Source organism: Passer domesticus, chromosome 8 (genome assembly GCF_036417665.1).
Source record: "Passer domesticus isolate bPasDom1 chromosome 8, bPasDom1.hap1, whole genome shotgun sequence".
Lineage (NCBI taxonomy): Eukaryota > Metazoa > Chordata > Aves > Passeriformes > Passeridae > Passer > Passer domesticus.
This window is the reverse complement of record NC_087481.1, coordinates 50,507,224-50,534,109: the sequence shown is the minus strand read 5'-3', so window position 1 is coordinate 50,534,109 and position 26,886 is coordinate 50,507,224. Positions and strand designations below refer to the sequence as shown.

Genomic DNA, 26,886 nt, shown 5'->3' with positions numbered 1-26,886 from the left:
TTTGCTTAAGGGAATGTCTGAGATAGTAAAATTATGGGGAGATTTAACTAAGGGTTATAACTTGCTAATGCTTCTCCAAAAAAAGAAACAGTATGTGCTGCTCTAGCAACACTTTAGAAAGCTACTCCTTTACAGGCAAAGGCTGAAATCCTCACCTCTGCTTTGACTTCTGTGCTTCAAGCAGAGGGCAGAGGAGCACAAACCTCCAAAGCCCAGTTACAGCAATGGTGGAACTTTGCTGCCCACACTGGCATGTAAAATAGCCATCAGGTATTGTTTTCAGTTCCTGGTGGGATTGTGTGCACAAAATACCAGGGTGACAGGCAGAAAAGATAAAATTCAGAAGGGCAGCAGAGTCCTGAGTTTGAACAGCCACAGGAAACTGCTTCAGATGGGAAGGACAGAGGGAGGGGAGCCCTGTTTAAAGCCCCATTTACCCAATCTCCAGATAAATTGCTCTTGGCAGGAGATGGCAGAATCCTTTGCAATAACAAGAAAATATCTTGGCCCTGTCAGTGATTTTAACATGAAAGGCTCTTTTCCCTTGCTTTTAGAAACAAGCTAATTAATAGTTTCCTAGAGCAGTAGCTTTGTGACCACAGAAATCTGCACCAGGCAGTGCCTCCTGGGGCTCTGGCAAAAGGCACCAGCCCAGCTCAGCCCCACAAATGCCATCAGCCATGAAAACATCACAGCCTGGTCTGCAGCTAGAATGTGCAGGTCTGTGCTCACACAGGATTTCTGTTCTAAGAACACACAGAAGTTGGGGGTAAAGGTGTCATTTCAGAGATGACAACAACGCCAATCAAGGCTCAGCTTTGTGACCTGTGGCAAACGCTCACTGAGATGCTGAGAGATTGTGTGATCTTAACTTGCTGAGTTTAGCTTGGTAGAAGCTTTTGATGAACTTTTAAGTAAAACAGAGAAATTACAATCGAATTTGAGTGTCTGCCAAATCTAGACTTGTTGCTGAATATATTGCATCTGCATGGAAATCAAAGAAAGTTAGCAGAGTTTTATAAGTAGTGTGTATAAATATTTTAAATATTTGAATAGATGAATGAACATGAGGAATAATCTTTATTGGGGTGGTGGGAATGACACAAATTCAACATAGTTACACTACAGTTTATAAGGTTGACCTACAGTAGACATTCCAGAATTTTTGTCACACAATGCTTTCATTAATGAGAAATCACTGTTTCAATAAAAACGTGATGAGCAGCACAAATAATAGATCATCTCTGGAGGCACGTTGGTGTCCATCTCCAGTTCTACAGGAGCCCATGACAGCCTGCAATATTGCCCTGTTCCCACAGGTTCTGGGTTAAGGCTGCAAAACTGTTCTCAGAGTAAAACAACTATGCTTTTTAGACACTGCTGCTAAAATACAGTTCAGCCATAATTATAATTAAACAGGGACCCACATGCTGCAAAGTGTGGCACAGTCTAACCACAGCAACAAACACTGAGTCAAGTGGAGCTCCGTGCAGAGGGATCTCATCCCGCAGCTAAATTTGCTCTGGGATCTCTGCAATAAACTGAAGGACACAATCAGGCAGCCTGTGACTCATGCAGTGCACTATTTCTAATGTGCAGAAATGAAAATAAAAGCAGATCTCTTGTTGCCAGAGCCCTGGAGGGGGGAGTCCTCACGACTCAGGCTGTTTTACAGACCCTTGGTCACCAAAGGGCTGACTGACACCCACGGCTGCAGAGCCTGTGGCAAAGGGAGTGGGAAACACACAGTACTTCTTAATTACAGCCTTTTATTCAAGCTGCAACCCCTCACAGCAGACACATTTCATAACTTCTAGATCTATGTTCACACAAAGATTGACAGAAAAACCCAGCCATGAAAGAAAACATAAAATTTTTTAATGTTTATTTTTCCATGAAAAAGCTTTACAAGGAGAAAGAGGCTGCACAGGAGAAAGCATACATTCTTTAATCACTGTTTATCTGTTGGTTTGATAGCCAAGGCTGACATTTCTTCTACAGTGTATTTATTTGTTCTCATAATATTACAGGACATTTACCCTTTATTTATAAAGGATATCATCATCTATGAATATTGTTAAGAACAGTTAAGCAACACTGTCAGTGAAGAATTTACACGACCTAGATCAGCTTAGATGAATTCTTCCATTTTAGTTCTCCTCATATTTTGTAACAATAAACGTAAACCACATTTTTAAAATATTCAAATATGTGAAAAGCTTTGCATCAAATGTAATGGAGAAACAAAGGTTTAGTATCTCAAAGAACAGACAAAATTTTCCAATTGCTACAAAGCAACACTGAAATTCTCAAGGAAGAAAATAAAATTCCTGTCTTTCCCCTTAAACCACCCGGAGACATTTATTAAGGTGTTAAGTGCTTGAATGTGACTTCCCTCACTAGCATTGTACTGCTGGGATTTTTAGATATCCCAGCAGCACAACCTAAATGAAGTTACACATTTTCACAGTGACATAACCTGACCCTTCTTCACTGCCCCTACACAAAACCCTCTGCTGTGTAAAGCATCTTTGCTGATCTGTAGAACAGATGAAAACTCCAAAACAAAGACCAAGTCTCCGTCCCTCAAATACCAAGAAGTGTCACCTTTGCCTTCCATCTCACTCAAACCATGATTTCAGCAAGCTGTTTGAAGTCTCCCTGCCATATTTGATCTGGAGTGTACAAAAGAGCTAACAATAATTTCAGGAGTAAGCTCACAAGACTGAGAAACAACCTCATTTTGAAGTATTTTGTAAGGAGTTTGACAAATAAGCACCTTAATTTCAAAGTAATTCAGTGACATGACAGAGAAGGAAAATTCTTCACAGTTTCAGAATTAGTAGAATTAAATCCCTCTGAAACTTGCACACAATGAAGGTTAAATAGCTTATTTCAATCAGTACTCCAGTATTTCTGTAAAGAAACACTTTCAAGTATTGTTACAAAAGGCACTGATTTTTTCCTTCAGCCATCAAGATGTAATAAAAACACAGAATTTCTGTCACACTGGGCCAAACTCCTGGCCCTAAAGGTATTTTCCACTAACCTTAGAGCACCTGGATTTCACCCAGTCACTGTTTAACAACCACCTCCTTCTTCTTTATTGATTTTCTTACAAAATCACATAGATCCACCACAGGTTTTAATGATACAATGATTAATGGTACATTAATGGGAATGACAGAGAGGAGAACATTTTAGTTGTTCTTACTCTATTTTAAAAGTGAAATTGCAGACTTCTGAAGTTAAATATTCAACATATAAAACATTTAGCAATTTGTTTCTCCACTTTACTATCAATTAATTTTTGAAATCTGGAAACCAGATTTGGAAATATGATTCAAGCAACTCTCAGGACAGATTCCTTGAACATATGGTTCAAACTCAGTATTTCAGATTAATCAAAAGCTTGGAAAATAGGCATTTTTTTCTCTTCTTTTAGATGGATGTAAAATCAAATTGGAAATTGCTGTTTTGCTTTCTATGAAGTCTGACAATGGCCAGATGGGTTGAATTTCTCAATCCTTAGTCAAAATGGGAAAGAATACAGTGTGGAATATCTCTCTTCTGAAGCATGTTGAGTACAGAGCATTAAGTTAAGGCAGATGTATGAACAGGTTTTCTTCAAACGGGATTTCTTTAGCTCAAAATTGTCAATGTTTCAAAGGAACTAGGCAAGACTTTAAAAATACTTGCAATTCTTTTGCTTAGCCCTAGAGCCTGCAATTGGACAGAGCTCCCTGGTATGCTTGAAAGTAAAGGACCACCAAAGAGGTAAACCAAGCAGTATTTAATTATAGCTACACAAACATTCCTCAACTCACACCCAAGCTTCCAGCTTCTCATCTGCAGCAGGAGCGCATTACCTGACAACAATTAAATAACCTGCAACAAGAAGCAAATTACTTAAGAGCTAAAATATTTAACCTATAGCAGCTGAAGTATTTAATCTCTAGCATCAAAGTTTCCTGAAACCAAGAGCCATCAGAATCCCTGCACAGGCTGCTCAAGTTTGAGGGGATGCTCTGGGGCAGCTACAACTCAGTGGACAGGGCCAGAGGTAAAGGGAAAACTTCTGACAGCAGCTGCACCAGTGCAAAGCTTGACCTGAGGACATCTTCTTACTCTAATGCTGTCTAGAATCACTTGCTGTTTACATCCCCTCCCTGAAGCAGGGGAGGGGCATGGAGCTGGTGGAGGGAATTATCCTTCCTACTTGGATCCCTCCATGGTAACGTGACATGGGCTGCATTTCACTGTGGAAACTACAGGAGGAAAGGACAGACCCAAAACCCTAACCAAAACCTCCCAAAATTGTATGACAAAGAAACTAAGATAAACTTGGAAACTTAGTCATAGGTGTGATGAGTCCTGGACAGGAATGAATCCTAATCCTAAATGAGAGTAGTGGCTTTATCTATAATAGTACAAAAACTATAAAATATAGATCTGCTGCTTCTAATGGAAGACAGTAGTCAAATTTGGTTACATGAACATAATGGAATGTAAAATATTAGTATGTTCTAGAATATTATAATATTGTTTCTAAATTAATGATCTCTTGTTGAATGCAAAAACAGATGCTGTGATTTAATTAAAAAATAACCAGGTCTCACGTTTTCAAAAATTATCTCCAATTACTTGTCATCATTCCTATACTTCGTTTGGGACAGAGAAGCTTCTTTAATCCCTGACAAACTTCAACAAAAATTGTAATGATAAACTCTGAATGCTAAATGTTTGCTAACCTAAATCAGTAATATTGATTGATTATATGAGCAAATGACCTGGCAGATTTCAGTGGAGAATTACTGGGGGTGACTGATGAGCTGCTGTGTGTGGAAAATTCTCCTTAGGTAGCACAACTGTAGCCTGGAGAACACAACGTGTCACAGCCCATCTCACACATTCTACAACAAAGAAAACTTAAATTTGAGTTCACACTTCTGTGAGAGTGTAGCCTCAAAGTGTCTTTGAGTCAACGAATACCAGTGATTTTAAAAATTACAAATCTTAAGAATGTACATAAATCTCTGCTATTGTCTGCTAAACTAAAACCATTTCAAACAAGATATATCACTCATAACTCTACAAAGTCAAACATTTAAAGCTTCCATGTACATAGAAAACCTTGTTAGGAATAAAATTCAAGACAATTTGTGGTCAATAATGCCTCTAGCTTTGCTAAAATAAATAGTCAATAATTAAAGGAACAGAAGGACATGGTCCTACATTAGAAGGAAAGTCTCTTCATTTTCATCATCCCCTTCCTCTGAGCAAGAGGTAAAGAATATACTTTTCTTGATGTTCTCTCAACAAAACAGTTTTAGCCATGGTTTCAGCTACAATATTTTCCTACTGAAATAAAATCAGTGCATTAAGAACATACACAATATATTGGAAGCCATATGCACTTTTTCTAAGGCATTTACCTGATGCTATAAAACTACTTTCTCTTGCTTGGTACCACACTACCACAGCATTATACAAACACTATAATGATCTACAGTGGAAGACATGAGACCCCAAACACAAACTGTGAAGAACTGCATCCAATAGGAAAGCTAAAAATGATGTAAGAATCTAACACAAAAAGAAACCAACCAAAAATATATGCATAAAATATGTGCCCACCAAGAGATTTACACAGTCATCATCCCTACCCTTCCTTCAACAGAAGGGACCAAACTACACAAAGATATTACTGAATTCAAACAACATGAAGGAGCTATTAAAACAAATTATCCTCCCTCTTTGAAACCACATCATCTTTTTTCTAATCTAACAAAAAAATATTATACTGCAATTGAATAAAATTACTAAAAACATCTCATGGAACTATTAATACATCCATTCAAAACCAAAAGCTGTCCCAGAGATGCAAACACTACAACTAAAAACTTAAAATGCCACTGAACTTGTTTCCATGATACAAATCAACCATGACCAATACTCTTTAGAGACTTCCTATGGTCTTTTAATGCTTTCTTAAGGTCTGCTGCAAAACTTTTTAAAGCCAGTAGAAAGTCATGTTTGGAAAATACCTTGATTTACAAACTTTTACTGTGAGAAACAAATCTGGGAGTGCTGAGCCATTCCAATCTGCTTAGAATTTTTATATCAGGGAACATCAAAACATTTAGTTCCCATACAAAGAGGTAGCATCAATATATCTGACTCTTTTTTACAGAAAAGTAACATTTCCCATTTTCTGCATCATATTTGGAAGATACTTTCTAGTAATTAAATAAATTTCTTGTAGCTTGTATATGCTATTCAGTTTACCTGTCTGGTGAAATTTATGGCACTTGTTATTAACTGTAAGAGCAGCTTGTAAACCCTGGAGGAAGAAATGGAAATAGTATCCCTAAATATCATAAGCTGTAAAAAAAATCTGTGTTTTTCTAATCATAGAACATTTGAATATCTGTACACTACAAGTGAAACAGAAGCAGTGACTCTGGGAATGTGTATCCTTATCCCTTGGACAAACAAAACTTTATGATTAAAGGCCAATCACAGTGAACACTTTTGGGTTTTTTTTTTTTTTTTTCTTTTAATATTGGAGTACAGGCAGTTGATAAAGTGATCTAATTGAAATAGTACAACATAATGTCATTCTACCTGAAAATCTGAGCTGGGGTTGTTCAGCCTGGAGAAGACTGGAGACACCTTCTAGCATCTTCCAGTACCTGAAGGAGCTGCAAGAGCTGGACAGAGACTTTTGACAAGGGCATGCAGGGATAGGACCAGGGGAATGGCTTCAGACTGAAAGAAGGCAGATTTATTATTTATTTTATTGGGAAGGAATTCTTTACTGTGAGAGTGGTCAGACACTGTCACAGGCTGCCCAGAGAAGCTGGGATGCCAGATCCCTGAAAGTGTTCACAATCAGGCTGGGTGTAGCTCTGAGGAACCTGCTCCAGTGGAAGGTGTCCCTGTCCATGGCAAGGGGTTGGGACAAGATGATCTCTCATCTTCCCACCCAAACCATTCTATGATGGGACAAAATGAGAGACAAAAGATCCATCTGATGAATTACACGTTCAAGGTAACTGTGACAGTCTGGTTCATTATTCTCAACTTCTGAACCTAATGCTTGTTTTTTTCTAGAGAGCAGCAGAAAATCTGCAGGCTATCTAGAAGCTGATTGAAGGTTTCCTGGCTACTATCCAAAGGTAAACAGACAAACAAGGAATTGTGGAAAACTAAGTTTTACTAAAGTGTAAAAACTAATAAATGCCCAAATCAGTTCCTTTATCTTCAACCTTCCAACAGCATTTGCTATCTGTGAACAAAGTATCAAAGCTTTTTCTCCCTTCAAAATGGCATGTGAGAATGGAGAGGCTTACCCAAAGGAGCTAAAACAGTGAATTAGGAAACTTGCTTAAAAACCAAACATAAGAATAATAACATTTCAGCCCTTGCTTTGCTGACAGGTGAGATAACAACCATTTCTGGTGCCACCAAGAACTCTCAGATAGACTGGCATTTCAATGGAAGGAAGAACCACACCACTCCCTTAAAACAAAAGCCTCTTGGGTTCATGACCAACATTTCAGTCAGTCTTTAAGTAAGAAAAAGCAACAACATCTGATAGTGGGGATTTACTGACAGGTGTCAGGAGTAATTGTTTTAGAAAAGACTATATAAAAAAACTCTTTCACTACTGCACTTTATGGTATGTGTGACTATCTTTCAACTTAAAACAAAATCATCTTCTCAGAACTGATCACCATGACCAGAGCACAGGGCCTTACCAATTACTTAAGCATGATGGAAACTCTTGCAGCTCAGGTAAATGAACTTGCACCACCACTATCACCCTGCCCCTTCTTACTATGGCAAATTGAGGGAATTTTATTTGCAAAACATTTAACCACCAAGGGCAGAGTTTTGCAATAGAATTTTAAAGCATTTTACTCAGAGATAAGGTTACCAGTTTTCTAGCAGAAGATCAGAGGCTCTAAACATGAATGTAAATAATCCATTATCAAGTATTCTGGTTCAGTGGCCACTATAACAAATCCATGGACTAACAGTGACTTCAAAAGACTCTGAATCAGACTTCAAGAGTGTAATATTCTTCACAATATTACGTATATGCAAAGTCTTCAGAGCAGTCTTTGCAGAGAAATCATAAAAATGGGAGTGAATCACTCTGTTTGAAATGGATGACATTTAATTTTTGCAGTGTAGATATTCAACCATTACCTACCACTTTCTATAAAATGTAAATTGGTATGTATCAGAAAAGCGCCAGCATGGCTTTGTGGTGGTTATTTTATATACATATCCACATTGCAGTGAGGCACATTCTTTGTTAAAAATCAGCATGAAATTCTTCTGCAGGAGCTTGAACGCTTCCTTGCACAGAAATTTCCCATGAACCTTTGTTCTTCAGGTAAGGCGGTGATGTTGAGTTAAAGCAAAATGCTCAGTTTGCATAAAACGAGAGCTGCACCTAGTTTAAGGTGTATTTTCAAAATACACATGTCATAGGTGTCACCACAGAAGAATAAGCAAAATACTTTTTCTATAGAGTGGAGAAAGAACTTCCTTTTGACATTCTATTAAAATGCAATAAGAGCATAAAAGGAATTTTGAAGTGTTAGTCCAAAATGATCTATTCTACAGTGCAAAGATCTTACAGTAACATCACAAAGTAACACCAGCTCTTTCAAATGGACTCTAAAAATTGTTGCTCACTTCTTCAGACTGGCAGACATCCAGTGTGTTCACAATTGGCAACAAGAGTCTGCAGTATTACAAAGTTATTGCTGCTACTGTAATGTAAAGAAATGAGGTTGTGATGATAAATTTTCCTGTTAAGCTGTAAGAAAAACTACTTCATTTTACCAAGCAAATTATTTCTTAGCTTTGTCATAAGCTCCTGGAAAAACAGAGCCAAGTCATCTATTTGTACTTTCTCCCACAGAAATGTTGGATAGCAAAATAAAGTGTGAAATCAGCTGGCTTTGTGTTAGTTGGTTACAAAGGTGTGTATCAGTTCCACTTGAGCTGAGCTGCCTTGGTCTGTGCCAGTGACCTGCAAGGGCTGGCTGAAGGAGACTCCTGCCATCATACAGGCACTGCTACCTTTGCTGCAGTAGTAGAGGCACGCTTTGATGGCCAGGGTGGCTTCAGCTGACACACAGCTCCCAGGCAACTGAAAGGGAATGACAGTTTGACAGGAAACATCCTTTATTTCTCCTGTCAGACATTGTCCTTGCAGCAACCAGGTGTTATCTGCAAAGGAAGAACAGATTTTATCATGAGGGTATTTAACACCATGTCTGAAAGCTACAGAAAACACTGATTCTACCTATAGGACAACAAGGACTTTCAACATGCAACATTAGAGGAAATTTTCTTCCCGATTATTCCAGTCATGAACAGAAAAGAAAATAAAAAAAGGAAAAATAATTTACAAATGCTTTACCAGTCATTTTAAGGAGAGATCCATGGCTTTGCATCAGCACTATAGGTGTATATATACAGTGCATCTTATTTAAATGCAATGGAATTGCAGTTTCTCCTATACATTCTTTAAAAGATATTAAAATTTATTCTGGTATGCACAAGCAAAACTTTTAAAATTAATGGCTACCATACATTTGCATCAGAGATCTAATACACCAGGTGAGATATCTGCCATAAATGCATTAAACTGTAGGTAAAATGATGGCTTTTCCAAACAGCAGTGTTGGTCTTATAGGTGGGTTGGTGCAATTTAGCAATGCTCAGGCTGATTGTTAGAATGAAACTTGAGTTTCACTTTGATTTAAATATTTGAGAGTATGTGAACTAAAAACCACTGTACACTACATACACCTAACTCATTGCATTGAGCCATAAAAGAATGCAGCATGTATTAATTCAAGCAAGAAGCAGTCTACCAGGTGTCTGGCTTTTTTCAATCTTTGCACTCCAGCTGTTAAATGCATCAACTCTAAATATCAAGTATTGCATCACAAGGTCAAAGAGAAACACAGGATGGGGAGGGACTTCTTGATTCATCAGACTGAGCTCCCTTGCACTGCAGGATGTGCTGACAGAACTCACTTCCCATCCTAACCAGGGACTTTACCTTCTGCTGTGATAAACCAGGCACTGGGAGCTTCCTCGTTCAGTTTGGAATCCAGAGGAAGAGTCAACTTTAATAAAAACTGAATTGTCTGGCCAGGAGCTACAGTTAGTGAAGGAAGTTCAATATTTGGTGCAGATTTAGGCAGTCTTGGCAGGTTTGCTATTTTATCCTTTTGCACAGGCAGGTTATCTGGAACATCACATGCTTCTGGCTTCAGGATAGGCAACTATCAGTAGAAATCAAACATAGTATTTATTTTTATTTTTATTAGTACTGAAAACAAATAACATAACTTTCATAACACAACCACAGCTTCAAAGTGACATCATATGGCTATTGGCCTAAAACTTTCAGTGTGAAACAATACTATGACAAAATAAAAAAAGGGTAGGAAAAAAATGTTTTCTTACAATGAAAAAAGCCTGATTAATCCAAATAAAAGCAATATTTATTATTAAAGCCATAAAAACCATAACTACTTTATAATATCCCTTCATTTAAATTTTTTACAGTTGGATTACATTTTTGCTTTAGATAAACTGCAAATGCATTTCCTTCTAATTAAACTGCATGCTTCAGTAATAAAATCCAGGATTTTAACTAATGCATATTGCACAGTAAAATAGAAGAGAATTTCCCAGAAAAGCCACCAACATGTTATATGATATTTAAACACACATTGGAGACTGTGTATTATTAAGTGCAAGAAACATATAAGAAGACGTTAGGATCATTATGTCATAAATATATGTGTATATTCATTTCAAAAAACATTAAGATACAGTGGCATTGTAAGGTGGACATGAGCACAGATTTGTTTATAATCAAATAAAGCTGTGCTCAATTTTGACAGTGGTTTTGATCTGACAACTTGAAAGCCCTTTATATATCTTGCTTTAAGTCAGTGACCTCCCAAAAGCATCTCTTACAGAGTAATTACATGGCCTGGTAATTGATTTCAATTCCTTTTTTCACAAAATGCTCATGAAATGTCCTTCATGCTGAAAACATGGGTGGTACATTTTAATGACTGATGTTTCTGTATTAACCTTTTCTAGAGGGTTGTCACTTTGTGTTTTCATGCAAAAGTTGCCTGTCTGAAGACTGAGGCTTTCCACGACTGTGCTAACAGGCAATGCTCATTTCCCTGATCATCACAAAACATCCTGTGGATACAGCTACTGTACCCAAAGTTATCTGTCTCATTTTTACCACACTTGCTGAAGTCTGAAATAGTAATTTAAAACACAAAACATCACTATCAGCCTGTTTAATAAGCATTACTTGCCATGGAAAGAATTTTTGTTTCCAAATCCAGCACTTTAATCTGATGGTTATTTGTGTCTGCAACATACATGAGGCGGCCGTTTTCTTCAACACACAAACCTCCTGGTTCATTGAAAGCTGACTGGGTAAAGCTGGAACCAACAACACTGCCTGCTTCTCCTGTGCCTGCCAGGGTAGCACAGTTCTTCATCTTGGGATCCACAACCTTAATCTAAGATCAACAGAGACACAAAGAGCTTCTCTGAGAAAACCCAGCAGGATTTAGATGTTCTGTACTATCTCATGTCCCACATTTCCAGCAGCCAGCACTGCTTTTCGAGTACCTCAGCTACCAGGTGTCCATCCTAGATGCTGTGCTATCACTCTTTACCAAGTGATATGTCCCATCTTTCCCTCTCCCCACTCCCTCATGGACTTCACTTCTTCCTTTGGTCTTCATTCAGGTTCCCTTCCATGACTTTGAAGGTACCTAACCCTCAGCTATAAAAGCATGCTGGATGACTTGTTTTTCTAATGTTTGCTGCCCTTCTAGAAACATCTGCAAAACAGTGAGAGCACAGCAAAATTAGCAGGCTAACTTGTAGATTATTTTTCTTCTACAAATAGATGGGGTTTTATTAAATAGCAAAAAATGTTATAATGTTTTATACAAGATCTGAAAAAAACCCCCATCATTTGCCTTAAAATTTCAATAAATATTTAGTGTTATATACTCTTCAAATCAAACAGGTTACTTCTATTTTAATGCAGCTAGTCAGTGTACAGTAAAAACCTTCTAGACACAGATGCTTATATAACATCACATAACAATCATGTAAAACAATGTCTCTTATCCCAGAGTTCCATGGAGGTAACCCATAATACTTCTCAAAACTTAGGTGGCTTTTTAAAGGGAAAAACAAGCCCTCTTGTCCTCTCAGTTTTATCAAACCTGCAGTATTCCTGAATAAGCCCTTCTAGCTCTTTTACTGTAGTTCAGCACCTTTGGGAAGGCACACAGAAAGTCTTTAGTCTGAACTGTAACTTGGCATTTGAAATTCACCTTCCCCAAGAGACCACCTTATCGACACAGAAGAATGTGACAGCAAAACAATGGTAAAGAGAAGGAACCAGAAGGGAAGGAAGGAAGGAAGGAAAGAAAAGGAACCCACCAAGGAATTAGTGTAATTCATTTCCTCAGCTCAACTGGACCAAGCAAAATCTATCTATGTTACAAAAATAATTCTTTGTAGTAATAAAAATTTCCAAGTCTGTATATAACAAGTTACTACACACTTACCTTATGATTATAGGAATCTGCCACATAAAGCAGCTGTCTTTTCTTGTCCCATGTTACTCCCAAGGGATGCTGCAGCTTTGCATTTATGCCTGCTCCATCCACATCACCAAAAGCAAACAAATTCTGAAAAATTATTTTATTTAATTAATAGATTTGGTTATTCAATGTGGACATGAATTTAAATGATTGTAATTGAATGGAAATTCACTGACTTTAAAAAAAATGAAGACAATTTCAAGACAAAGATACTGAAACCTGGAAGTGTGGGTGCTAACCACAGAAATGAAAACTCTTACAACTAAGTTATAAATATGAATCCAGCTGATTTAATGACCACACAATGCTCAATCAAATTGGCTGTTTTAAGAATAAGAGAAGTAATTTCTTATCTCAGCAGCAACAATCTGCACTACAACCTGAGCATCACAACTGCCACACATTTGCATTCCAAGCAGTGAAGTTAAGAAATTGATGGCCACGGAAACTGATTTACCCTCTCACCCCAAAAGTGGTTCCTCCAGGTCAGGCTTGAGGAATATTAGTAGGGCAGTGTGGGGAAGTTTGAGGTGATTACCAATGGGTCTCTCTCTCCTCCTACAAGGTGCTTCACCGCCCCGTCCTTGAGCGAGATGGTTCTCACGGTGCTGCTCTCGCTGTCGGCCACGAACAGGCAGCTCCAGGGCTCCTCTGGGGCCAGGGCGAGCCCCGAGGGCTGGGCAAACCCTGCCTTGTGTGGGTAAGCATTGTTCCTGTTCTCCTCGTTCCCACTCCCAGCAAAGCGAAGGCAGGCTCCTTTCTTTAAGTCACTAAAGGCAAAGAGCACCCAATTTCAATCACGGGTTTGAAACAGCTCCGACAAGATGCATAAACAGAAGCTACAGAACAGGCACTTGTGAGTTCTCAAACCAACTGTAATGCAGCAGTGAGGAATTATTCAATGCCTTTGTGCTTTTTTATCACCTCAGCACATCATTCATTACTAGGTAACTCAGCAAATGCAAGGAAAAATAACATTCAATTATATTGAATGGACCTTACCAAGTCATAGCTGTATAGCTGAAGTAGAATCTTTCATTTAATCTAACAGACGTGGGAAAAGGAGACAGACTTTTAAGCATATAAGCCTTTAAACTAAATTATTTTCAGTTTAATTTGATTATCTCTCTCTTTGGGATTTGAAAGCTTTTTATCAAGACAAGCAGCGATTTCACATTTCTCTTGGTACAGTTGCTTACCTTCCCTTTGGTAGTTTTCCACCTTCCAACATCAGTGCCCATATCTGGTGAATGCCTGCCATTGCTATCCACAACACATCATCTTCCTGCGTCCCTGAAACTTTTAAAAAGGGACACAGAAATCCAAATTTAAAAAAAACCCACTTTGGAAATGATTTATAATACAAACAAATCATCAAACCAACCTCTCTGTCCCCCCTACTCATCTTCCCCACAGGGGAAAAAATAAAACACAACCAAAAAAACAGGGCAAGAGAGAGATAGAGAGAATGTCTTTCATCTACCAAAACTTGCCATTTTTCTTCTTTTCTTCTTGCTATTTTATTCCCAGGGGTTTAAAAATTGTGGTCTTTATATCCCTACCATATAAAGGCAATGTTTCAAGTGAGATTTGCTCTTTGCAACATTCTACTATTGTGTCTGTTTCACATGTTATTTTTGATTCATACCAGCCAAACAAGTACCTATCTTTGCTAAGCATGGTTTTGGGCAATGCAATCTTGATTTTTTTCTTTTTTTTACTACACTAGTGACAAAATAAGATACTCCAAAAAACTACAGGGAGTTGTTAACAACTTTTGAAAGAAATAACCATGGCAATACCATTGTACATAATACACAAAGGACATCATGTTTTAAACTAAGGGTAGCTGATGCTTTCCCTGGAGAGCATCAACTGCAGTTTATTCAAACAGTAAATGTGACCTGGGCATTTCCTAATTTCCCCCTGAAGTAACCACACAATTTCCAAGTTGTTCTCCCTCAGCACATGTAAACGTGGTGTCACAAATGCAAGATGCACATCTGTGGAACAGTGACCTTCTGGTCAAGAAGTGTTCAAGCACGTGTCAAGCATCTACTTTTTTTCAACTTGAAGTATAAAACTGCTATTTAGCAATCCAAATCTATAAATAACTACACAAATCTTGCCCAGATAATACTTCACAAAGAAAATTATACAAGTGGAAATTGAAGAACATATTTGTACTCTATAGCTTTAAATGTAATCACAGTACAGCAGTAAAAAATGCATGAATGCAGGTTGTGGAAGACAATGAAAAAACTCCCAACAACCCAAAAGCAAAAGAAATTTACTCTTAATCTTTCCTGAAAATCTTAAGGAACAGAAAGTTGGCATTCAAAAACTGCAGTAAAATGAGGACAGTATTATCTTTTTAACACTGTCCCTTGTAGTTACAGACAACATCAACACATTTTTTCGAAATAAATATATTAAGTATTGGAATAACCGTCAGCCACTCAACAGAAAAATATCTTCAAATTGGTTTGCATTCACATGAACTTGTAAAGCATTGTGCATCTCATAACTGCTCCTGAAAACAATCTCATGGATAATTACCCCCCCCACCACCAACCAAAATAGTTTGGAGTTTCAAATTAAAAGCAATGTTATGTGAAATGCCTGCAAGCATTTTAAATCTGACAAGTCAGTCCAAAAAATGAAATTACCACATTCCCCCAACTGAGATCCTGCCATTCTTCTTCTAATTCTAAATCTTTTCTACACTACAAACCACAGGAGAGGAAAAATGGCATCCTTCTTTATCCAGAATTCATTTCCTTAAACTGTGAGCTCTCTTCAGAACACTACTGGTATGATTTTAACAGAGTTTTTCTTCAGTATTTTCTGTTTCTTGGATAAATATACAAGTTCCAAATACTGTTATCAAAGTAACTCTGGTGACTCTTTTCTGCACCTCCCTGTGGCTCCATGTTTTTACATAAACTAGAGCTCCAAAAATGAAAGTCGAACTTGCAAAGTGCCTAAAAGCTTTTTCTGGATCAAAAAAGAAATTGAGTTGCAAAACACACATTTTATAAATTACCAGAAACACTACCAAAGTTCCAATAATGCCAAAAACATTCCAGTATAAAAAACAAAAACAACACCTCCTTGTCCCAATCGCTTTTTGATTAGAGCTCGTTTCTAAGAGATTTAAGTTGAGAAAAGAGATTATGAAATCATTTCACTCCTTCCTATATAGTAACTGCTCAGCTTCGGGATTTTCTATTTCCATTATGCATATCTTGCACATTCAGATGTTACTATTCTAAGTACCACAGAATAAAAACTGCTTAAATCACTGGTCTATTCAGAAAGTGAGCTTTTTTATCTTGCTATGTTATGCAATTCATATCTCAGAAAGTTCTATTAATTATTTAATATTCACTTTATCCACCAATTAAATGAAGGAGTAACACTTGAACTGAGAACTGTTGAAAAATCTGTTCCATTCATCTATCCAGTTCTAATACCACAGACTGAAAACTCTCCTGTGACAGCTAGATGTTGAAAAATTGAAAAGGCTTCTTACTCTAATTCTGCAACCAGCAAGATGTATGAAATATGAGAAAAAAGTATCAATATTAAATTAAAATTTTACTGGATATGTAAGATTGATAGAGAGAAGATCTCTTCTTCAACTAGAGAATAAGGCAGTAAAAATAAGTAAGAGCTCCATAACTGTCATAAATTTTAACACAAATACTTTCTACTGAATGGCTGTTAGAACAAAGGGAATGGATGAAGCATGGAAACAGCACAGGCTCTTTGTGAAACTGTGGAAAATACGTCAGAGCTTTAATAAAAAAATTATAATAAAAAAACCCAGAAAATTAAAACTAATGCTACACAGGCAAAGTATTTTATCACACAATAGTCCTCGCATGGTTTAATTCTTTATGTTCTGACACAAAAGGCAGAAAAACTTTTTCTTTCACAACACAACAGTTTGAGGACATCACCACTGTTATCCTTGTACAGGTCTCATGGGAGAAGGGGGCCAGGAAGAGCCAGAATGCTAAAATTATGGTAATGCCATCATTATAATAATTCCTTATCATCCATGAATGGAAAGTATTTATTTCTAAAGAATTTATTATAAAACAACCTAAGAGAAAAAAGCAATTCTCTTACATTTATTCAATTAAGCACCACATTCCAACCCATCTTGAGCTGTTTTAAAAATGCAGAGTAGTTTCTCCTTATTAGGGTATGTGCTTTCTTATCTGTGCTGTGCCTGCATCCAAGTGAGGTATGGCTTGCAAATGGGATATCCTTGTGTTATAAACATTCCCTAACAGTGAACTACAGCTCTGAGTGCACAAACATTCCCCATTAGATGATGCCTCAGTTACTGCACAACGCTGCAGCTCCTGCATCTGCCTCTGCTGCACCTGTGTGTTAAGAATTCACAGTCCTGTCTGTACACAGGCACATCTTCAAACAGTCAGAACACTGCTGACCATTACTGGTGAGTCAATCTCAATGCACAGAAATTACTTTGTTTGGCACTGTCACAGCAGTATCTGTTTGAAGGGATTCCTTTCCCAGGACTACTCACACTTTCAGCCTCTCTATCTGGGACTGCATGGCTACTTCCAGTCTGGGAAATAAAAGCCTGGGAATCAAAGTTACATTTTGTGGCTGGCACCACTGACATTTTTTAAATAGACCTAAGTCTGAAAATATTATTCCTGTCTACTAATTTTATCTTTGAAGAAATAAAAAGAACCAAGGAAGAAGTCTGTTGGTAAACTCATCCTCTGCAAATTCTCAAGGAGCAAATTCTCAAGGGGCTACACAACACAACCTGCAGTTCACAGACAGGCACGTGCACGGTGAATGCACATCTCACCTGCTCTTCAGCCAGTGGAAGTTCAGCAAATTAAATTCAAATGTGACAAAAGAATACAGAATCAGTGCTTGTCAGTGACACACAAACAGCAAAGCTCCAAAGGAATGCTTTATCAGTGAAGCCTGGACTTTTACAAGTACACATAACACTTTTTGGATGACTAAAAATCAATTTTCTTCTTTTTTTTTTGGCTACCTGGCACTCTTTCACAGAATGTTGCATCATGCAAATGGCATGACCCTTTATAAAACAAAATGCTTCTGGAATTTTCCTCCTTAGTTAACATACCTTCCCTCTCATTAAGGGAAATCCTTGGATTTAGATAACAAGGGGATTTCATACAGTGGAGATAATAGGGAGCTAAAAATTATGACTGTAATTAAATACTTTTTTATTTCTTTCCCAAGTTTTCTAACTCAGGCCTTCTAACTGTAATGGCAGTAAATATTTCAAAAAATCCCAAGAAGAAGAGATAGTATTTGCAAATATGAAAGAACTAATTTGGATTATTTAGTGTTGGGATACATCATTGTAACTACAGAAGGAGCTAAGTCTGGTTATGTGTTTTACTCATTCCTAATTAAGCACAGCAAACACACACACTTGAGGGTACTTCCAACACCTGCATTCCATATTCAAAAGCACTTCCAGCCTCAAATGGTAAGAGTTAAAAAATGTGTCTCCTCCTTACCAGCAAAGCCTCCCTAAGACTTACTAAAATGTGTATTTTCAGCAGTTCTGCATCTGAAATGAGGAACTGATATGCCAACTATTCTTTAAAAATCTGATTTGTAGTTTAAGCTTCTTTATTGTGAACATAGATTTAATTAATAGAATCAGACTGTGGACTGTGGAACAAAGAGAATGAGATCTATCACTCCATATACAAATATAATACTTCTTTTAGAGAAGGCAGTTTCAAGTCATGGACTTCAAAACAATTCTAAGTTTGACACCAGTTAGGATGGCAACTCTGCTAATACAACTGCTTCTTTTTTATTGCAGAAAGTAATCACTGTCATTATGCATTTTGCCAAGACACAGAGAAATACAACTTGGAAAAGCAGCCTGTCAAACTAAATTGAGTAAGATTACTATGGAATATTCAGTCACTACTCCCATTATATCCTTACAGCAAGACTTCAGCCTTTGTATGTCACAGGCATGTTTATACCAAAATATTGACATAAGTACCTCATTTTTTAAATTGTTTAAATAATGAACATGAGAAATACTAATCAATTATTTTTTTACTATTACTGTTCAGCAATACTCATAAACCCAAAATAAAGACTGGGTAAGGTCCTGCTTCACTGCAATCCTGCCCTGTAACTTCCTAATTTCTTATTTCTCTAAAGACTTTTTCACCTAAAACAGTTCTTACACAGGAATAAAACCTTCACTTTACTTCACCTCTCTCTTTAATGAAGTTACTTCTTGTTTGAAATTCCAAGAATCTCAAATAAAAAACAATGGCTATTTACAAGTAATTTAGGATCCAGTTCAACAAGAAAATAAAGACAATGCAGTTTTGTATCAGTGATGCCTCTTACCATGATTTTCTGTGGAACTACACTTGTATAATGACAAAGCCAAATGGGTGTATCTGTGAGCTTGTACTTTGCACAGGAAACTGCTAAAGAGATGAGCAGGCCTTTTGCATTCAAAGTAAATCCACATCGCTACCTCATCAAGTCATATCACATACACAACATATCTTTGGAAGAATTCTAGCTTTGCTTTGTCCAGGAAAATGATTCCAAATTAAAGCCTGTTGATAGCAAAAGCAGCTCTTTTATTTTCAGCTATTACCCAGGAAAATTTCTTCCACAGGACAGTGACAGCCACAGCCTCAATGACAGAATGAGACCAGATTAGAAGGAAAAATGGTGACATGTAGAAGAAAGCATCCCTTCAAGATTCAGACAGTTCACACATAAACACTTCATGTATGATCTGAGCTCAAGCAGGAAATGCTAATTGTTTACTGCTTAAGTGATTTTTAATTTTTTTTTTTTTACATTGTGAAAGAATCACCATGAGTAATACAAGAAAAAAATGTTTGCTCTGGAATGCAGTGGTACCAAATAACCCTCTAGCAGAAACACAGAGAAGGATGAAAAATATCTTACATACTTTTGCCTTTTAAGGGCTATAAAAATTGCACCAGCATGATAAGGTACTGTACTTTCATTTAAATCCTATCTACATAATACTTAAATTGCTGTAAAAAATTCCAAAAAATATACTGAAAGCATGGTCAATACTGTACTTGGGAGTTTCTATAAATAGATTCCAATCATGCAGTTTAAGACCAGATTTTGGAATGTGAAACACATGGTTAAGTCACCAAGCACAGGTCACTGTCCTGTTCCTTCCAGCAAGAATGCAGCTATCAAGAACATTTCATGCTCAAATCAACTGTGCATTAAAGTATCACTTGCTTTCAACACCCACTAAATAAAAATAGCAGGGCACAACAGAGAAAGCTAAAAAAGCACACAGTAATTTTGTAATGTATTTTTAAGCTGCTGTCCCTCCCCTTCTACTTCCCACACAATCTATATCAATGCAAATTTCAGCACCAACCTCAGCAAAGCCAGAATTTAAACCATGGAGTTCATTCAAGAATTTTAACAGGAGGGTAAAACACAAGCTCAGTGGCCACAACTAAAGAAATAAAAAAGATGACAAAGAAGAATACTCTGTCTGAATCCTACCATCTGTTTTGTCTCCATTAACTCCCCTGCCTCAAAGGGAAACATTTGTGCCAAATTTGGTTTAAATGGTGTTTCACACTCCTTTAATCTCTGTCTCAGATTTCAGCATCTGTATAGAACAGGGCAACAAAAGCCTACTTAGAAAAATACTATGTGGATACTTAAAAGAATGCTACATAGCATCAATTCTGAATATTAACTTACCTATGTCCTCAAAATTTTTCTCAGTATTTTCCATTTCTCAACCACCTACATATTAAGGTTTTAAAGAAAAAAAAATATTTTTCAGTTGGCCAATACATACTCTAAATCCTATGTCAAGAAATGTCAGGAAAGGAAAAACCTTTCTCTCTCCCCATCTTTCCCCTTTGAGACTTTGAAAAAGGTCAGCATAAGCTGTTTAATACTATCTAATTTAGTATATAACCTGCTTAAGCATTTCAACTTCCTTTTTCTCCCTTTCATGTTCTGGATAACATGGCTTTGGACACTGAAAGGAAATTCCCAGAAGTCTCAGTTGTTTAAAAACTATACAATACATATTTAAATAAACAACTATAAATCTGTCTTCTGAAACTGCAGAGTTTAAGCTATATAGATCTAAGGAAAATGGGAAGATATGGTGTTATGTCCCACATGCCACAAAAATCAAACTTTTAAAATGTATAATAATGAACCTACATTTGTTGAAGTGCATGTTAACTCCTACAACTTGCACAGAAAGATATAAGCATAAAAAAAAGGACACTGCTGTGTGGGTGCCAACAAAAATAAGTTTTTAAACACTCATAAATTACTTCACCCATGCAGCTGCCTGAACAGACACTGGCAGGCCAGTTTTAATGTTCTGGTAACGGTAGAAGTTGTAGGAGGGCACTCTGAGAGGCACAAATGCACCTGATGTTACACTGCAGAGTAGCAGAAGACCCCACCATGCTCAAGCAAGTTGTGACTCAACTTTACAATTTGCAACCCAACAATGCAACCCTGGCAAACCCTGCTGCATTTCTGACAAGCTATTTTGATGTCTGGTAACAAACTTAAAGAAGTCACTGCAGCTTATGACAGTAAAAAAAGCTTGTTAGACATGCACTGCAGCCCTGGTTCCTCGTGCTCTGAGACAGATTCCTGTTAACATTCCATTCAATATAACTTTCCATTTTTACAACTCTCTCCAGTGGTAGTTTTCTAAAGAATTTTAGAATTTACTGCTATTACAGTAATGTATATTTTTCTCCATTTTATCTATTAGGCTTATTACCCTCTCAAAAAAAAAAAAAGAATTTTAATTGATTTAATCTCTGCTTAATTACATTTTGTGGCAATCTAAATAAACATCTGGCTAGTAGGTTCTAATTGAATATAAAGAAACTGCATAGGTCTGAAAAAAGTGCATTCAGAAGATCTGATTTCTATGCAAACACTTATTAAAATTCAGCAGTGTTGAACAGTACAGATGACTAATCCTCCACAGGTGACTCACTCAGTAAATACTATGTTCAAGTTGATAACAATTATCATATCAATTAACATTTAACAAGCAGAGCTCTCAAAACTAAAAAATAAAATCACCATATATTTAACTACTGACAGAAGCAGAAGAAAGCATAATGAAAAATTAAAAGTAAAATTATAGGATACTTTGAATAGTTCTGTTAACCAGCTCAAGTTTCTGAAGCACTGATCAGTTATTAGTCCCCTCTGTTGATCTGTGAAACAGCTCTGCAATAACATCCCACAGGGATCAGCTTTCTGGTTCAAGATCTCTTGAAAATGACTCCACCCAGCCACACAACTCTCATAATTCACAAAAGGAAAATCAGATTGTACAAAATTCAGTAAAACTCGTGCCTGCATTAGCAGCAGCCCACACCTAGTGAGATTATCTTTCAGGGCTTCTCCTTGCCCCTCCAAGTAGGATTCCACATGCTTGCACAGACTGTAAGAGTTGCTGACCAGACCTTTGAAAAAAAGCTGTTTTTTTGCTGTACAAAACATGTTAATGGAAGTGTTAAGTCTGAAAACACCCCAGTTACTCAAGTAAGTCCTCCAGGCTGCAGGTTGTACTCTGTCTATACTGACAATGTATTTGTACCAGAAGATTCTACACCATGAGCATTTCTGAAGCAGCTTCATGAACCTGTTGGACCAAGGATAGAGGAGGCCACAAGGATGATTTGAGAGCTGGAGCAGCACCTCTGCTATGGAGACAGGCTGAGAGAGTTGGAGGTGTTTAGCCTGGAGAAGACTGAGGAGACCTTAGACCACCTTCCAGTACATAAAGGGGCTAAACAAGAACTGGAGAGGGATTTTTGATAAGGGCATTGACAGGACAAGGGAAAATGGCCTCACACTGACAGAGGGCAGATTTACATTAGGAAGAAATTCTTGACTGTGAGGATGCTGAGGAACTGACACTGGTTGCCCAGGAAAGCTGTGGATGCCCCATCCCTGGGAATTGTTCAAGACCAGGCTGGATGAGACTTTGAGCAACCTGGTCTAGTGGAAGATGTCCCTGCCCATGGCAGGAGGGTGGGAAAAATGGTCTTTGAGGTCCCCTCTAACCCAAGCCATTCTGTGATTCTATATTCCCTCACACTTCAGCGTATTTTCCCCCATCACAACTGACACAAGATTTTAACAAATGCTTCCACATCAGTAAAGCATTATTAAACTTGCAAAGCACCTCTAATTTCAAGATATTAGAGATAAATCATGCTCCTTCCCCACCCAGTTTTTCTGCAGATAAAAGAAATTCCAATAAGGGAAGTCAATTTTTCATGTCTGAAATACCAATCTAAGGGTTTTATGCCACATCAAAGCATTGTTCTGTCATTGTTCATAAACTGGCACCTGCAACTTCTAAATTAGACTGAAATGGAAACGTGAGAAAACTGTTTCAGCTCACAGTCAGTAACAGCTGAAAACATGGCAGTTATGAGATGCCAGGCTCAGGTGTGTGTTAAGTGAATTGGGAAAGAAAGTGACTTAAGTCCTCTGAAGGTGATTCTTGCATCCTATTATGCAAAGATTTATTTTACCTCCTGATGCTTGCATGGTTTGTGCCAAGGTATTCCTCTCCTGTCTGACAGACTCTATAGTGATTTTGAGTCTAATGATTTTATGTCACCTAAACAGGAATAAACAGAGGTCCCCAATAAAATTATTTTTATTTCCTAAACTTAAATATTTACAAGTGGTCGGACATGTCTGTATAGTCAAGGAAAGGAACTTTTAGACAATACTTGCTTCCTGTAAAATGTACCTGCTTCTTAAGTGATCCTGGCTTAAGGCACTGGCCTAACAAAAGCAATCATTTTTCCTTCTGTGTTTGGATCCAGTAACTACATAACTTGACACAAAAGAATTTTTCTTCCATCAAGTAACATTTCAGGATCTAAAGCAGAACTGCAGGTACCATCTGAAACTATTGTGTTTTAGACTCAGTCTTACAGTAAATCTTTACTTCTTTTGTGTCAGATTAATACCAAAACAGGAAAACATTTAGCAAACAGTCAGACATGTAAATATGAGATGTTAAAGCTCAACTGATACAGTACTTGAACTTCCAAAGACCACATCCCACGGAGAGCTGATGGGCTGCTCTTCTCCTTTTGCTCCACCTTCCTTATCAACACCTTGTACCCCAATGCCTGCTACAGTGGTCACCACCTGCAACTCCAGGTCAATCTGTGTGAAGCAAAATGACACATTAAATGAACATATGAAATTAACTTGACCAAAGTTACAGATAACTTGAGCTAGATGTCAAAACCAGAGAAATCCTGACAAATATCAGGCATTAGATTGGGTTTTTTTAGGGAAATAATTAATTTTATCACAATGCTCGCTGATGGACAGGGAGCATGGGGGTGGGGAAGCAGCAGGCAGAATGAAAATCATGTGTGTAGAACTCTATTCCATGTGCAACAAAAATTAACATTGAGAACTTGCTCAACAGCTGTAGAAGAAAGCATCACAAATTTCTGGATAAACACTTAGATAAACAGTGGATGTGGTTTTTAAGTTTTTAATTATGTATGACATAACAACTCACATACTGTAAAGTATTTCCCATCTCCGTATAAAATAATCTGTACAAAGGCACCTCAGATGCTTTAAGGATGCACCTCTGATCACAAATGGGATATTGGTGAGGACCCGAGGCCAAGGTCTTCTGAGATGCACACAACACTTCAAATAATAAGACAATATTATATTGCATCACCAAATTTTCCTTCTGGTTATCCTAAATTTGACCTAACCTAATGTAAGATCCAAAGCTAAAACTTTGCAAGTGTTTAATCCAAAAGAAAACAATTGCAGCTAATTCTGGGCACTTACCTGCATTTGGGAGACCCAAACAGCCCACGGAAGTTTGGATATTCACTGCACCAGAGCACTACAATAACTGTAGATAAGAATCTGACACTACTGGAAGTGAAACAAAACCAGTTTTTGCTTCTAGTACTAAGAATAGATGTTTCTCAAAACAGGAAAGTAAGAGTGACTAGGAAAAAAAAACCAAACTAAAACTGGAGCCCTGTTATGCTATAAGGAGTAGACCACCTCATTTGCATTCGAAAGGAAGCACAATATGTAGCCCTTAAAAAATCCCTGCACAACAGTATTTCTTTGTAAAACAGTGGACCAAATTTCCTTTCTGATGTTTTTTAGAGAGTAATTCATGTGGTGTAAATTTTCACCTGAGTAAGTAGAATACAGTAGAAGAGATTAAACTTTGAATTTCCTTATGGAACAGTTACCTTCCTAATTAGGTGATTTTCTGTATCAGCCACATAAATAACATTATTTTTTATAGCGATTCCTTGTGGTGAGTTGAAAGCTGCCTCTGAAAATCCTCCATCTCTCCTTCCACTGTTTGGACCTATAAATAAAACACAGCAAACTCAAAAGTAATTTCTGAAAAAAGTCACTTTAAAAATAAAATGCACACATTTAAACCTCTAGGAGAATTACATATTCCAGGAGCTGCTTTCACAGCAGCACCTTATACATTTTATATTATTACTATTTGGTGTAGTCTCATTTTAGTCACTGTGCTATGTAATCAAAATAGCCTGGTGCTATTAAGCTCTGAACTCATTCTGCACAAGTTCTCTGCTTTTTTAAGCTCATATTTTAAAGAGAAGTCTTAACAGGGTTCTAAATTGTTCTAGAGGAGTCCTAATAGGGCTCTAAATTGCACTAAAAGACAACAGCAACAATAGAAGACAAAAATAAAAAACTATAGGGTTTTTTTTTATTTTTGTATATCATCAAAGCAAGCCAGCAGGAAAAAAAAAATTCCAAAGCTCAACTCTATATCATTGGTTTAGATTTTGGTGTAATCACAAATGAAACTAATATTTTATTAGCAACGTTTTCTCATTAAGAAAACTAATTAGGAAGAAGATGATATGGAACTAATGACACAAAAGAACACTAAGAATGATGGAGTGACATTCTTCTGCATACAACAGTCAGGAAACAGAAAGGAACATAACAGTCTGAAGGTAAGCACTGTACTTCAGAGGAGGCAGCATTTAAAGTGCATTAGCAGGATGTGTCAGCAGAAGACATTTAGGTATGAGTTACGTGTGTACCATGATTTATGATGCAAATAACAATTTCAACCTTTGTGCATGCCCACATTTATTACTGCATTATCAACTTCATTACATTATTTTCTGCCCACTGACTCATTTAACTGAGTCACTGAAACACACAAACTTTTACAACCTCCTGTCAGAAATCAATTTAGACCTTATCAGACACACAGGACTGAAGTACTGGTGTGTCAGATTCCAGGAGCTCTCCTTTAAGAGTGAGGGTGCACATTCCCAGGGAAGGGAACAGCACACAATGCCACAGGCAGGAGGGTACCAGATTGGAGCTTAGGACACTCCTGAATTCCTGTTTAATGACTGTCCCAGAACACTAAAGGTCAGCTTGTAGGCAGAGACTTCTCATGTATCAAGCAGAAACCAAATTCTCTCATATTTGCTGTAAGAAATTCTATTTGCACATCCTACAGGAGAAAGGTATTTAGGCTAATACCTTAATGATAAATCAGGTTAACTTGGATAAATAGCCTGTCCAGACAAAGCAGTGTTACTTCAAATAGCAAGAGAATTTTCCTTCTTTTATTTAAACAGAAGAGTATTTTTATGAGATTTGTAGGATCCTGCCCTGGGGCAGGCATTAGTCAATTCCAGACTCAGTAATATAGGACACATCAGCACACAGGTCCTGATTCTGAGACATAAACAAACCATTGTTTTCAATAATCTGAGGATCCAACCACTTCCTACATCCATCTGTTTTGGTTGTCCTAACAGTTACATCCTTGCTGCACTAAGATGTAACTGACCATTTTAGTAGGTTTACAAAAATAACAATCTCACTTTTGAAACAGTAAAGGATACAAAGTGTGTGCAAATTCTCTTAATCTGCATTGTAAAGCACATTGTTATTTCGCAAAAAGGACCTATGGATTTTTGTTTTGTAAAGCTGAAATGTAACTTATATAAACTTTGTAACAAAGGTAACTAAATCTAAAATATTTTCACTATTTTCACAACTTGTTTATACATTATGATCTCAGATCTGA

At 37.2% G+C, this 26,886-nt stretch overlaps 1 protein-coding gene across 1 annotated transcript in view; it reads right to left on the bottom strand.

Annotated features, from left to right (window-relative positions):
- Positions 1–1,856: 1,856 nt before the first annotated feature.
- NHLRC2 (NHL repeat containing 2) overlaps positions 1,857–26,886 on the bottom strand; it is a 30,735-nt gene continuing 5,705 nt past the window's right edge. The window contains exons 4-11 of the mRNA XM_064431356.1: positions 25,040–25,161; positions 23,834–23,963; positions 13,895–13,994; positions 13,234–13,465; positions 12,660–12,782; positions 11,382–11,591; positions 10,094–10,319; positions 1,857–9,252 (exon numbers count right to left, since the gene is read on the bottom strand). Of these exons, the coding sequence (XP_064287426.1) occupies positions 8,987–9,252; positions 10,094–10,319; positions 11,382–11,591; positions 12,660–12,782; positions 13,234–13,465; positions 13,895–13,994; positions 23,834–23,963; positions 25,040–25,161 (1,409 nt within the window). The 3' untranslated portion in view covers positions 1,857–8,986. The remainder of the gene's footprint in view (positions 9,253–10,093; positions 10,320–11,381; positions 11,592–12,659; positions 12,783–13,233; positions 13,466–13,894; positions 13,995–23,833; positions 23,964–25,039; positions 25,162–26,886) is intronic.